At 40.8% G+C, this 13,149-nt stretch overlaps 1 protein-coding gene across 5 annotated transcripts in view; it reads left to right on the top strand.

The window, feature by feature from the left end:
- DAAM1 (dishevelled associated activator of morphogenesis 1) overlaps nucleotides 1-13,149 on the top strand; it is a 164,336-nt gene that overhangs the window by 113,748 nt on the left and 37,439 nt on the right. For all 5 annotated transcript variants that reach the window (XM_027570709.2, XM_027570704.2, XM_027570706.2 and 2 more), the window contains 11 exons: nucleotides 955-1,049; nucleotides 3,320-3,653; nucleotides 4,243-4,353; nucleotides 4,476-4,579; nucleotides 5,768-5,834; nucleotides 6,040-6,157; nucleotides 6,587-6,725; nucleotides 7,011-7,069; nucleotides 10,066-10,253; nucleotides 10,828-11,127; nucleotides 11,438-11,545. In XM_027570709.2, the coding sequence (XP_027426510.1) occupies nucleotides 955-1,049; nucleotides 3,320-3,653; nucleotides 4,243-4,353; nucleotides 4,476-4,579; nucleotides 5,768-5,834; nucleotides 6,040-6,157; nucleotides 6,587-6,725; nucleotides 7,011-7,069; nucleotides 10,066-10,253; nucleotides 10,828-11,127; nucleotides 11,438-11,545 (1,623 nt within the window). The remainder of the gene's footprint in view (nucleotides 1-954; nucleotides 1,050-3,319; nucleotides 3,654-4,242; nucleotides 4,354-4,475; nucleotides 4,580-5,767; nucleotides 5,835-6,039; nucleotides 6,158-6,586; nucleotides 6,726-7,010; nucleotides 7,070-10,065; nucleotides 10,254-10,827; nucleotides 11,128-11,437; nucleotides 11,546-13,149) is intronic.

Genomic DNA, 13,149 nt, shown 5'->3' with positions numbered 1-13,149 from the left:
CTGTGAGTGGAGGCCCCTGAGACCATTAAGATTTGAGGATACTTTTAGTACAACCAGTTGATCATGGGCTTAAAGGAATGGAAAATACTTTTTCACAAAGATAAAACTTACTAGCATCCATGACTGTAATGTCAACTGAGATCTGTTTCCTTAGAGCCTTATTCTTTAGAGTGTGGCCCATAGACCTTGTAACATCAGCACTGCATGGAAACTAGTCAGAAATGCAGCATCTTGGGCTTCCCTCCAGACACACCAAATCAGAACCTTCATTTTAACAAAAGCCCCAGGAGATCCATGTCCACATTAAAGTTTGGGAAGCATTGCTCAAAGATCCCCAGTAGGGAGGGTGTAAGCACCCCACCCCTTCACACACACACACACACACACACTCACTCCACAGCCTAATTTCCAACTGATGCTAAGTATTTACTCTGAAAGAATTGTCCATCTTAGTATCATGTCCGATTTGATTGTTCCTGTTAAATAATTTGATGTAACACAAAGTGTAAAAGATTCTACTTTTCGGCTTGAGGATTACACAAACTGCCTTGGTTTGATATTGTGATAATGTTACTAACTTCAGTTGCCAGAATGCTGTATTTAACTGCAGATCCAACCCTCTTTCTATCAAATATAAATAGTAATGTCTTCATCAGAGTGTAGTTATAGAGTAGTTCTACAACTATACTTGGGCAAGTTAATCTCTACTGAAGATTTCTAAACATTTCTTAAAGCTTTATCTAAATTTTGAAAGAACTTTCAATAGAGATAACAAATCTGGAATTCTTAGTACTTTTGCTCTATATTTTGGTTTTATAGCAATCCTAGTCATAGATTTACTGATTATTTATTTGTATTAAAAGTGATAATAGCATGTAATCTGTGGACTTGTCTTGCTTGTACCCTAATTAAATCATAGAATTTGAAGAGGTAACTTCAGTTTTCTTTGCATAGAGAAAATCTCTCCTGGCTTTAGAGAAGGAAGAGGAAGAAGAGAGAAGTAAAACTATAGAGAGTTTGAAGACAGCACTAAGGACAAAACCAATGAGGTAATTCTTTCCTGGGTAGCATGTATTACTTTTCTCTCTCTCTTTTTTTTCTTTTTTCTTCTTCTGTCTTTTCTTTCTCCCTTCTTTCCTACCCTACTTTATTCTTTTTTCTGCAATAGCCAAACTTTCAAGGAAGTCTTCAAAGCATTCCGTTGGATCATGGGTGAAATAATTTAATCATTGAACATTGAATAAATTGATTTTCTTCAATTAAAGATATGCAGATAGCTGTTAAGATGGCTAAAATTTAAAAAGACAGACTAGCAAGTGTTTGTGCAGATGTGGAGAAATTGCAACCCTTGTACATTGCTGGTGGGAAAGTAAAATGGTGCAGCCACTTCAGAAAACAGTTGGACAGTTCCTCAGAGTGTTAAACATAGTGTTGTCCTATCACCTGACAATTCTATTCCTTGATATATAGCCAAGGGAACAGGAATGTTCATGTTAACAGTATTCATAATCACCAAAAAGTAGAAACAACCCAAATTCTATCAGTTGATGAATGGATAAATAGAATGTGATATATCCATACAATGAATTATTATTCAGTCCTAGAAAGGAATAGACTATTGATAACATGCTAGAACGTGGATGAGCCTTGAAAATATTTATGCAAAGTAAAAGAAGCCAGATGAAAAAAGACAACATATTGCATGATTCCATTTATATGAAATGTCCAGAAAAGACCAATCCATACAGACAGAAAGATTAGTGGTTGCTTAGGGTTGGTGGGGGGAAATGGTCTTTTGGGGAAGACTAGAGTGTTCTGAAATCAGATGATGTCAGTGATTGCACAACTCTGTGAATATCACTGAATTGTACGTTCGAAAGTGTGAATTTTATGGCATGTGAGTTATATCTCAATAAAACTGTTGCTTAAAAGAGATGGGCAGTCAGCCTCCACTGTGTATCTCCCACACCTTCATTTTCCATTAATTAGTCTTTAAGGTTTGGTGAGATATTGGGATGCTTATAGGTACATTTCATTAACGTAGGGGCTATGAATGAAGCCAGTTGATTTAACCAGCTGGGCCATATCTGCATTGTGTGACTGCATGAAATGGCTGGAAAATAAAGATTTCCTTTTCTTTATTTGACTATAAAATGCTAACTAAGAAAAATATACTGATTTACCAAAAATTCTATGCAGTTGTATGACAAACGTTTTGTAGCCAATCTTAACTATATCAGTATGTCCCTATTTGTGTGTGTTTGCATTCTCAGATGTTAATAGGTATCCAAGACTAAGTAAGTTTGGAAATTTCTGGAGTAATCATATAAACAAGTTATGTTACTTCTGAAATTTTCAGAACTTCACATGTATATGTGCATCGTGAATTATTCTCACTGATCAACTTTACAGTAAATAAATGCCATGGAAATCAATTAATGTGCAGTAACAAAGGCTTACTTTTGTTTTAGCAGTTTATTTAGTATTTTTTAAGATTTTTTTTTTTTATTTGACAGAGAGAGAGAGAGATCACAAGTAGGCAGACAGGCAGGCAGGCCGAGGGAGAGGGAGAAGCAGCCTCCCCGCTGAGCAGGGAGCCCGATGCGTGGCTCAATCGCAGAACCCTAGGATCACAACCCGAGCCGAAGGCAGAAGCTTAACCGACTGAGCCACCCAGGCACCCCTATTTAGTTTTTTAAGTAGGCTCCAGGCCCATCATGGGGCTTGAACTCACGAGACTGAAATCAGGAGTCGCGTGCTCTATGGACTGAGCCAGCCAGGTGCCCTTATTTGTTTTACGTAGAGGGATTCCAGTAGCATGTCCTACAAAAGAAGAGTTTTGCTACAAAATGTTAGTAATATAGATTATCATTTGTTTGACAAACAAATATCCTGGAGCTTAAGGATGCTCTTTGACTTTCATTGATTTGGGTCAATGGTTAACAAAAGGTGTTTAGGGGCTGGATACTATAATAACACAGGATCAGCAGATGACTTTAACTTAAGACACATATTCTGAGTGTCTTGTTCCTGATTTTACTGTAGTTACATGATCTGTTCATTGTTTTTGTTTTTTTTTGTATCGGTTGAGACCTGTTTATCTCAAATAGAGATTACTTCACATTTCTGGTAGACCTGACCATTGGGTTTGTGCTGAGGAAGAGGTCAGGAATTAAGAAGACTTCATCCATCTAGGTCTTTAGTACTACAGGAAGTACATCTTCTTTTCTCCTGCCCTGCAAAACTTTTCCTTTAAGGGCTATTAGAAAATTCCAAAGAGACCTAAGTCTGATCCATTTTAACCTTCTTCTCCTGCCAGGTTTGTAACCAGATTCATCGACTTGGATGGCCTGTCATGTATTCTCAACTTTCTAAAGACCATGGACTATGAGACCTCAGAGTCTCGAATACATACCTCTCTCATTGGATGTATAAAGGCGCTAATGAACAACTCTCAAGGTCGGGCTCATGTCCTGGCTCACTCTGAGAGTATTAATGTGATTGCTCAGAGTCTGAGCACAGAGAACATTAAAACGAAGGTGGCCGTGCTGGAAATCTTGGGCGCCGTGTGCCTGGTTCCTGGGGGCCACAAGAAGGTTCTGCAGGCCATGCTGCATTACCAGAAGTATGCCAGTGAAAGAACCCGCTTTCAGGTGGGCATGGGCGCTCTACGCTCTGTCATCCACCCTTCCTGACAGGTGCTTTCCTGGCCCTGAGGGGGGAACGTAACTTGAGATTTCCCTCCGTGGTGATGACTCAAGTGTTTCCTTCCTCTTGGGTTTTAGTACCGGAGTATAATATGCTTTCAATAGTTGATCAACCTGGGATTTTAGATTTACTGAATTTGAAAATGAGACCCTGCTTCCTACACATGATTTAGCACATATCTTCTGAATCCACTAAATGCAGTGTTCCCTGAAAGTCTTAAGGTTACCATTCTTGATTTAGTATCAATATAAACAGTGAGATTATGTCACCGTATTTATACCCAAATATAAAAAGCAAGCCAAATCAATAAAGCGCAGTCTTTTATATTTTGTATACATGTATAAATGAACATGGGTGATGTAGGAAGTTTGAAAGTAAGAGTTTTTTTAACTAATTTTAGGAAAAATAAAAGGTGGCTTTCTATGGATTAATGTAATTCTGACTAAACACAAGATTTAAAAAATTTACTTCTGAGTATAAAAATTAATAAAATGAGCGTAAGATTAGTGATGATTCAGTCCTTTGTTTTTATAGACGTTGATTAATGACTTGGATAAAAGCACAGGGCGGTATCGAGATGAAGTGAGTCTCAAGACTGCCATCATGTCCTTCATCAATGCAGTGCTAAGCCAAGGTGCAGGAGTGGTAAGAGCCTTCCGTACTACTCTTGAAAACATGCATTATTAAAGAATAATCTTTTAAAAAAGATTTCTATGCACATAGTCCAAAAAGCATAAATATGTGTTTTATCACCCTTTCACTTTCAGGAAAGTTTGGACTTCAGACTTCATCTTCGCTATGAATTTCTGATGTTAGGAATTCAGCCTGTAATAGATAAATTAAGGGAGCATGAAAATTCAACATTAGATAGGTAAGTCAGACTGTTATCATCTGAGATAATTCATGCTTTTTCCATGTACACAGTGCCTGTGAATTGCATGTGACCTTTCTGTAACATAAGGAGCTGGCCCCCGAATATTAGTTCAACAAATGGTGCTTTTATATTAAAACTTTGTCGGTGAAAGAAGCAGCACATCGTACAGAGAACTTAATGAGGATTGTGGCATCAGACTGAATCCACATCCTTGTCCTACCTCTTAACTTGCTATGTATTCTGGTCAAGGTATTCAATCTTTCTGAATCTTACTGGTTGTTTTTTTTCCCCCCCAAGAAATAGTGATAATAATGATGATAATGATGACCACTATCTTTTATGGGCTGTTAATGAAGATTGACTATAAAACATGGAATCACTTGGCACCATGATAGGCATTCTGTGAATGTGAATTTTCACTCTCTTGTTCATTTGCTCTTGTTTGCAATCATTTCACTATTTCTAAGATATCCCACTAGCTCTCAGATCTTTCCTTCTACTGCTCCTCTCCCTCATTAATGCACTCTGCCATTCTCTTCTCCTTGGTAGTCTATGAACATGTCAAAATACTTTTGCCTCAGGGTCTTTGCACTTCCTATTTTCTCAGCATTAAAAGATCTTCCCACAGATGTCCAAATTGTTTATTCCCTTTTTCCCTTCAGAGAGACCTTTTCCAGCCAGTGTGTGTACACCACTCACCTCACCTGCCATCATTCTCTTTTCCCTTTACCCTGATGTGTTTGTCTTCATAGAACTTACCATTCCCGGTGTCTAAAATACATAGTAGGGGTTCAATAAATGAATAAGTGAATGGCATGAATATTTCTTTTGTGGTCTTAATTCATCAATCAGGCAAGTGTAGGTATGTGGGCTCATTTTTCCATAAAGGGAGTCTGTGAGCAGAACCTGGGCTTGACTGTTTTTGGATTTGATAAACATTTATTAATTGTCTACTATATACTAGGCATCCTAGGCTTTTAAATTTGTCTCTTATTGTGATCTCATTTCAGTCAGAATATGTCTTTTTCCTTAAACAGAGTTAAGCAAAGGCATTCAAATTTTGTTGTCTTATTTCAGAGAAATCTGAATATTCAGGAAAGGTCTTAGTATTAATGTCCTGATTCCCATGTGCTTGTGTTTGTAGCATATTCTACTTTTAATAGCTTCTCTTTTATTGGATTTCAGACATTTAGATTTTTTTGAAATGCTCCGAAATGAAGATGAACTAGAATTTGCCAAAAGATTTGAACTGGTAGGTATGCTCACAATTATTCTGATTTAACTCATCAACTCAAGGAATTTCCCAGTTGTAATGTGTGTTGAGTTGACATGGACTGGGTAGAACCTGCTACCTAAGTGGCAGGATTAGCTCTGTTTGCCTTGGATTTGCTTACCTTACATTGCAGGTATTGAGGATATTGGGTGTTTGACTTAGATTTCTTTTTCGTATGGAATAGGTTCACATAGACACAAAAAGTGCGACTCAGATGTTTGAGCTGACCAGGAAGAGGCTGACCCATAGTGAAGCTTACCCTCACTTCATGTCCATCCTGCACCACTGCCTCCAAATGCCTTGTGAGTGTGTTTGTGACTTCCATGTGTGTTTTCAAATGTTTGGCCGTCATCCAAAGGGCTCTGTCTTCTGAACAGTGCTGATTTGGTTGGGTGGACACCAGGGATTCCAAACCTTGGTTTTGTGACAGTCCAAAGTGTCACACAGCTCAAGGGGTATTGTGACATTACAAAACTGAGATGAATTATAACCTACTTTGATTTTAAAAATAAATATATGCCTTGCAACACATTTCAGAAGGGGTAGAAAATGCCTCTTAGTCACATAAATGATCATTGCATGTCAGAATTCCAGAAACTTTGGGAAGTGCTGGTGCAGATGTTGTAAACATCTCTGGTTCTGTGGCTCTGGCAGGTGACCACTATTGAAAAATATTCATCCTAGTTTAGGAACGACTTGAAGTATTTTTCCTCCATTCTTTTCTTTTTTAGACAAGAGAAGTGGCAACACCGTTCAGTACTGGCTACTACTAGATAGAATTATACAGCAAATAGTTATTCAAAATGACAAAGGACAGGACCCCGACACCACACCTTTGGAAAATTTTAATATTAAGAATGTCGTACGAATGTAAGTTTCTTATTTTGCGGTCTGTGAAATAATAGTCACCATGTAAGACATTATTTTATCCTACTTTAAAATAGCAGCTGGGAGAACTGAAATGTTCTAGACGTCGAATATGAGTTCCTATATATACATATGTAATATATCTGAGTAACATCCGGGTTTAAATGGGTTTCAAGCACACTGGGGGTTTTCCGTACAGTGGACTATTTTTGTACCTAGAGAGCATGCATTTTGGCAGTGGGCCTTTTATGTTTTTTTGTAATGAATACTCCTTTAACTATTATACAGGTTGGTTAATGAAAATGAAGTTAAGCAGTGGAAAGAACAAGCGGAAAAGATGAGAAAAGGTAAATAATGAGGACCCGACAAGAGAAGAGGCCATGTTACTGGTTATTGGGCAACTCTGCTCTCTGTATATTTTAGAAATTTGTGCTGATACTTCTTACTGACTTTAGTGCATCAAAAAGTCTTTCCTTTTCTATGTCTTAAGGGCATTTTTGCCCTGTTTTCTCTTGAATCGAGCTATTTTAGTTGTCCTGCTGATTGCCAAATATTTTTTCCTTTTATTATAGTTATGTAAATTTTTTTGGAAGAGCTTGTAGCATTTGCTGTTTGGTATTCATTGATTCAAATTTTCTTAACTACTACTCCTTCCAGCCCTCCCCCCGCCCCATAACTGTTCGTCAAGTCACACTAGGTTTTGAGAAATGTAATAACACCAGGGATGACCCAGAATTTTAAAAGAGAAACCCAGGCCACTTGGTTTCAGCAGCCCCATTCACCATGTGACCTTAATTTGGCACCAGTTATGAACAGAAAAATCATGTAGAAAATCACTGACCATTGTCGATATATACATTATGAGACATTCATAGACCAGCTCTTGGTGAGTATTTGAATATGTCTTGGGTATTAACACTCAGCATCAAATGCCAGGAGGGTCATTTGTGCCCATCACTGTGCCAGCTCAGAGAATGAACATAAGTTGCCCCACTTCCTTCAAAATACTAGCAACTAAAGTTGGCCCTTTTGTAAAAACAGTCCTATTCCTGGCCTCTGCTCTTTCACTATGCTGGTTAGCTGACTTCCTTTTCCTTGTCCAAGTTATTTAGCCACGGCCAGTGAAATACAATAGCACTTACCCCAATATTTAGTGTGTTGAAAAGAGGGTCCAAGAGATGCCAGAGCATTTCCTTTTCCCTCATCACATTTGTCCTTTTCCATTGAGCAGAAAAGCAGGGCCACCACGGAGAGCAGAAAATACCGCATGTGAAGTACACTTCTGTTACAGGTTCCTCACACGAATTTAGATTGCTCTCACATAAGTGAGGTTGCCACATACATTTTCATTAATAGATTGCAGAAACTGCTATAGAAAGAAAATGCTGACTAAAAGGTTGGGCTAAAGAGAGATTATAATGAAGAGAAAATGGTCGGGTGGTACTTTAGGGGTACACTGTAGAGCATGGGGACTCAGGGGTGCAAGCTGAGGAGAGTACCTAGGACAGAAGCTTTGGAGTCATTCAGTCATTTGTTCAGTGGATGCTTGAATGCCTGTATGTGTCAGGCACTGTGCTGGGCTCTGGGTGTGTGCGTAGGCAGTCATGTCCTCTTCTCCACTCTCCTCTGTAAGATGCACGTTACACCCAACTGACAGGGTTGTTATAAAGATTAAATGACAAAACAAATAGACTCCAGCGTAGTTCCTGGCACATGTGGTTGCACAGTAAATGATAGGGACTGTGGTAGGATTCTGATGTGTACAAGAGGTAATGGCCAAGGTCAGTGAGGTCACAGGGGGAGTGTAAGAAAGGAGGCGCTGTAGATAAAATGAACTCTTTTCTGAAAGCTTCAAGTAGCAAGGCTGTATTAAAGAGGGCACACGTTGATGAATCAGTGTGTGGAGGCTGTGAGGAGATGGGAAGTTCTCTGGACCTGAAAGGTGGAGATAAATGGATGTCCATTGTGGAGCGAATCCTTTCAGCAGCAGCTTACCAGACGTGTATTACATCAGAATCCTCTAAGGGGCATTTGAAAACCAATTCCTAAGCCCTATCCCCCTGACCCGTAGAACAGACTCCCAAAATGTTAAAATCTCTCAGGTGGTTCTGAAGCACAGCTGGATTTGTCAAAGCTTCATGACCAGTGATAAGAGGCAAGTCTTACAGTTGTGGAAGAGAAATGAAATGGAGCTAGAAGAAGGAAAATGGGGTGCAGTGAGGTCATTTTTAGACACATCTCTGAAGCAGTTGGGGATGCATTTGCAGAGTGGTAGAAGTGGGCTGATGGTTATTTTAACCTCAAGGCTTTTAGTGGCTTGAATTCTTCTCTGTAAACTGGTTTGGGGGGACTCAAAGTAAGAGACAGAAAGAGCAAGAATTTCAATGTGTTCTCAGATTCAGAAATAGAGACCAATTCTGTGTAGCTCTGTCCCAGTGGATTATATCTCTAGTGGGTTTACTAAATAAAAAGAGTAGGAATTGGGGCCAAGTATTTGAAATGAAAATCTGCAGCCTAAAATTCATCAGTCCTCTTCCCAAAGCCCCTCACTCCTGTGAGGGGCTTGAGTCAGCAGACATATTGGCAATGTAAATAAGCATTTGGCTAAATTGGAGGCCTTGTTCCATTAGAGCAGGATTGGGAAGTCAGTAAAACTACAGTAGAGAGTTAATAATTTTTTCTCCCCAGATTATGGTGATTCTCATGCCCTTAAGGTTTTTAATGCTGAGATGATAACATTTGCTTTCACAAGTTTTAAGAATTATTTATCAGAAGCACGAAATCCTTCCAGGCCAAGTAGCCTTCTGAGAGGAGAATGGGAGAGGGGACTCCGTGTTGGAACAGACGCCGTCTGGCATCAGCCTTTCCTCACAGAGCAAGATCCTCCCCTTCAGCCCTGTGCTCGTTGGACACGAGCCAGCAACCTAGCTAATAAACAATGGCTTCTCTGGTTCTCATTTCTAATTTGTGAAAAGAGGCCCTTTTAGTATTTGTTTTCCCTAGAGTGGTTAAAGGGCCATTTTTATGACAGGATCCTGAAGTAAGTACCAAACAAGCCCCATTCTCCTCCACAAATAGGTGCCCACACTAGTGTCCATCTTCAGAACTGTGACTTTAGGGTCGCTTCCATATTTTACAAAATGTAGCTAATAACGTTGTTCATCTAAGGACCCCTCCAAGCACGAACACCACTGAGCCTGCAAGTCACTCCCTTTGATGGAGGAGAGGAATAATATTTACCTAATAAAGAGCCTCACAATCATCCTCAGCCAATTTTCTGTTTAGAGAAAGCGCTTCAGCTTTGAAGAGTCCCGTTTTCATGTCCCATTGTTTTCTTGTGTAGAGCACAATGAGTTACAGCAGAAACTGGAAAAGAAGGAGCGCGAATGTGATGCCAAGACCCAAGAGAAGGAGGAGATGATGCAGACCTTAAATAAAATGAAAGAGAAACTTGAAAAGGAGACTAGCGAGCATAAGCAAGTCAAGCAGCAGGTGGTGGATCTCACAGCACAGCTCCACGAGCTCAGCAGGGTGAGGGCCGGGGCCGCAGGCCGGGTCTTCCGTGGGCCGGGTCTTCCGTTCCTGGGCAGCTGCCGAGGTCTCACTTACCCTGGAGCCCCTCACCTTAGGCAGACAGCTTCTGCCTGGGGGAATAAATCCTTGTGATTTATCACAGTGGTTATAAGACTCACTCCCTCTGCTATTGTGTGGGTTAGGCAGCAGAGGCGGTGTGGGGGGGGTGTGCGTTTTTAATACAGATCCTCTAATCAGAGCAAAGCAAAATCGCATTGACTTCTTAAAATGAAAACTGATTCTGTGAAAACCAAACCATGATGTTACAAGAAGTGAGAGATACATGAATGAATGAATGCTTTACAAATAAGCACTGAGGTCCGAAATACAAAGAGCTGACTCAGTCGTCCATGAGGACCCTAAAGTCCATTTGATTTACTGCCCCTTTAAACCCATTTTCTCAGAAATATGAATTTCTCTGTAACATTACATTTTAGGCAAAGTTTCAGACTGTCAGAATCATCCGATGAATTTACTTCTTCCACTGACCTCTTGTCTTTTTTTTTTTTTTTTTTTTTTTTTACGTTTTCAGAGAGCTGTCTGTGCTTCAATCCCAGGTGGACCCTCACCTGGAGCCCCAGGGGGGCCCTTTCCTTCCTCTGTACCAGGGTCCCTCCTTCCGCCCCCACCACCTCCACCCCTGCCGGGTGGGATGCTTCCTCCTCCGCCCCCTCCCCTTCCTCCAGGCGGCCCTCCCCCTCCTCCAGGACCACCTCCCTTAGGGGGGATCATGCCACCTCCTGGTGCTCCACTGGGTCTGGTACTCAAGAAGAAAAACATTCCTCAGCCCACAAATGCCCTGAAATCCTTCAACTGGTCTAAGCTGCCCGAGGTAAGCCATTTGTTCTAATTTTCCCTCTAATGGATAGCATTAGCAGCTCACTATGTTGTCCCTGAAAAGGGAAACAGCCCTGGCTGTTAAATGATTTCATTTTCTAGTATGGACTTGGGTTCTCACTAGCTCAGATATTTACGTGATAAAACTGAAATAAATGACATGTTGCTTGAAGCCAGCCCACTTTGAGCATCTGGTAGAATGAAAAATTAGGGATAGCAGCCATTTGAAGAAAAATAAATAAATAACCACATCTGTTCTTTTTGTGTATAACTATAAACTCTAGAACTTATTAACTTGTTTGCAGAATAAACTGGAAGGAACAGTATGGACTGAAATTGATGATACAAAAGTCTTCAAAATTCTAGATCTTGAAGACCTGGAAAGAACTTTCTCTGCCTACCAAAGACAGCAGGTAACAACATGTGCTCTCCAAGATGCTAAAAGAGTAAAAAAAAAAAAAAATCATGTCCTTGTGCATGGTCCCTGGGCCATCTGCCACCCCATGATGTGAGAGGCATCTTAGTTCTAGGCTGTTGGGTCTACCCTTGTACGTTCCTGCCAAGCAGCGTGGTGTGTATGTGTCCACATGTGTGTCTAGGTGCCCGTCTGTTATGTGTGTGAACGTGTTGAAGCTCATACCCTGGTGTGTGTTCAAGACCTTATCTCCATTGATGGAAGGAGTTCTGTATATTATTGTTATCACTTGTGCTTAGCCCAGATGGGTCACCAGGAGAAAATACTACTAGGAGAACTACCTAACTTGTATTGCCCCCTCACAGGGTTTGTTTCTCTAGCCATTTTAGTTTATCTGGCTTTTAAATATATATATATCAAAGTGGTTATTATCAAAAGTGGACTGCTCTGAAGTAGATGGAATCTTTAGAAGGGCAGAAGTTTGTAGATAACTAGAATTTGGCAACTAGCTAGAAACTTCAGAGAGGAGTTTTGACTGTATGTCATGAACATGATAGACTCAGAAGTGGGGCTGGGAAGGCAGAGTAAGTTGGTGGATGGCACTGATATGGAGAGGACCAGAGAAGCTTCTGAAACATGAACAAAGCGTTTGTGATGCTAGTGAGAATACTAGTGATACTTGGTGCTTGCTGGCTCTCCATGTCGATGTGGCCAGATAGTGAGCATTACGCCATAAGCCCTGGTCACATCTGGGTGGTACCTCTTACTCCTGGAGAGGGCATCTTAGTAGATCCTAACGGTGGACCAGAAGTCACAGCAAGGTGGCTGAGTACAGAGAATTTCAGAAGAACAAGGAAAAGAGGGAGTAGAGTCCCAGTCAATCAGACACCTGGAAAGGGCAACATTGTGTCCTAGAGGGTGAGCAGAAAGATTCTTTAGGGTGACTGAAGAGATGCTGCAGAGAGCAGAGTGCATCTTACTAGGAATGCATGGATGCCAGGCATCTGCCCAGGAGCTTTCCTTGGGCTTTGCCTGCATTTAATGCCTGCATGAATCATGCCCCGGGGGCTGGGAGGGGGGTGGGCATCCTCAGACAAGCTGCACACTTCCTGGTCTGCTTAGGCTGGGCCTGGTTCTCAAGAAAGAGTGTCTCAGAACAGAACGAGCAAGCACCAGGGAGAAGATGGACTGAAGCTGGGGAGAAGCAAAAGCTGACAGGTTTTTATTTCAAAACTTTTGATGAGTCTGAAATTGAAAAGAAGAGGTAGTGTATGCCTTTTAGCCAGAATATTTTGACTGAGAGGGAAAGCCTCTCCGCAGTGCATTTTAGGCTATGTTAGTACAGTACAAAAATGCAGGTAGTTGCCTGCTATGGTAGCGTGACCCTAAAACAGGAGCCCTCAGCTGGGACCTCCCTCCCTCCCCCATAAGTATGAAGCAGTTGTACACACAAAATAAAGGAAAACAAAGAAAAAGACGGCCAGACACTTTAACTTTCAAAGGACAAAGGGTATGTTTTAGGGCCCTCATATGGCAGGTGCTTGGATCATACTCATTCCCGATTGACTGCAATGGGCCTCCTCACTCTGTCTCTCTGTGCTG

This window comes from Zalophus californianus, chromosome 6 (genome assembly GCF_009762305.2).
Source record: "Zalophus californianus isolate mZalCal1 chromosome 6, mZalCal1.pri.v2, whole genome shotgun sequence".
NCBI lineage: Eukaryota > Metazoa > Chordata > Mammalia > Carnivora > Otariidae > Zalophus > Zalophus californianus.
This window is presented reverse-complemented; position numbering and strand designations above follow the sequence as displayed.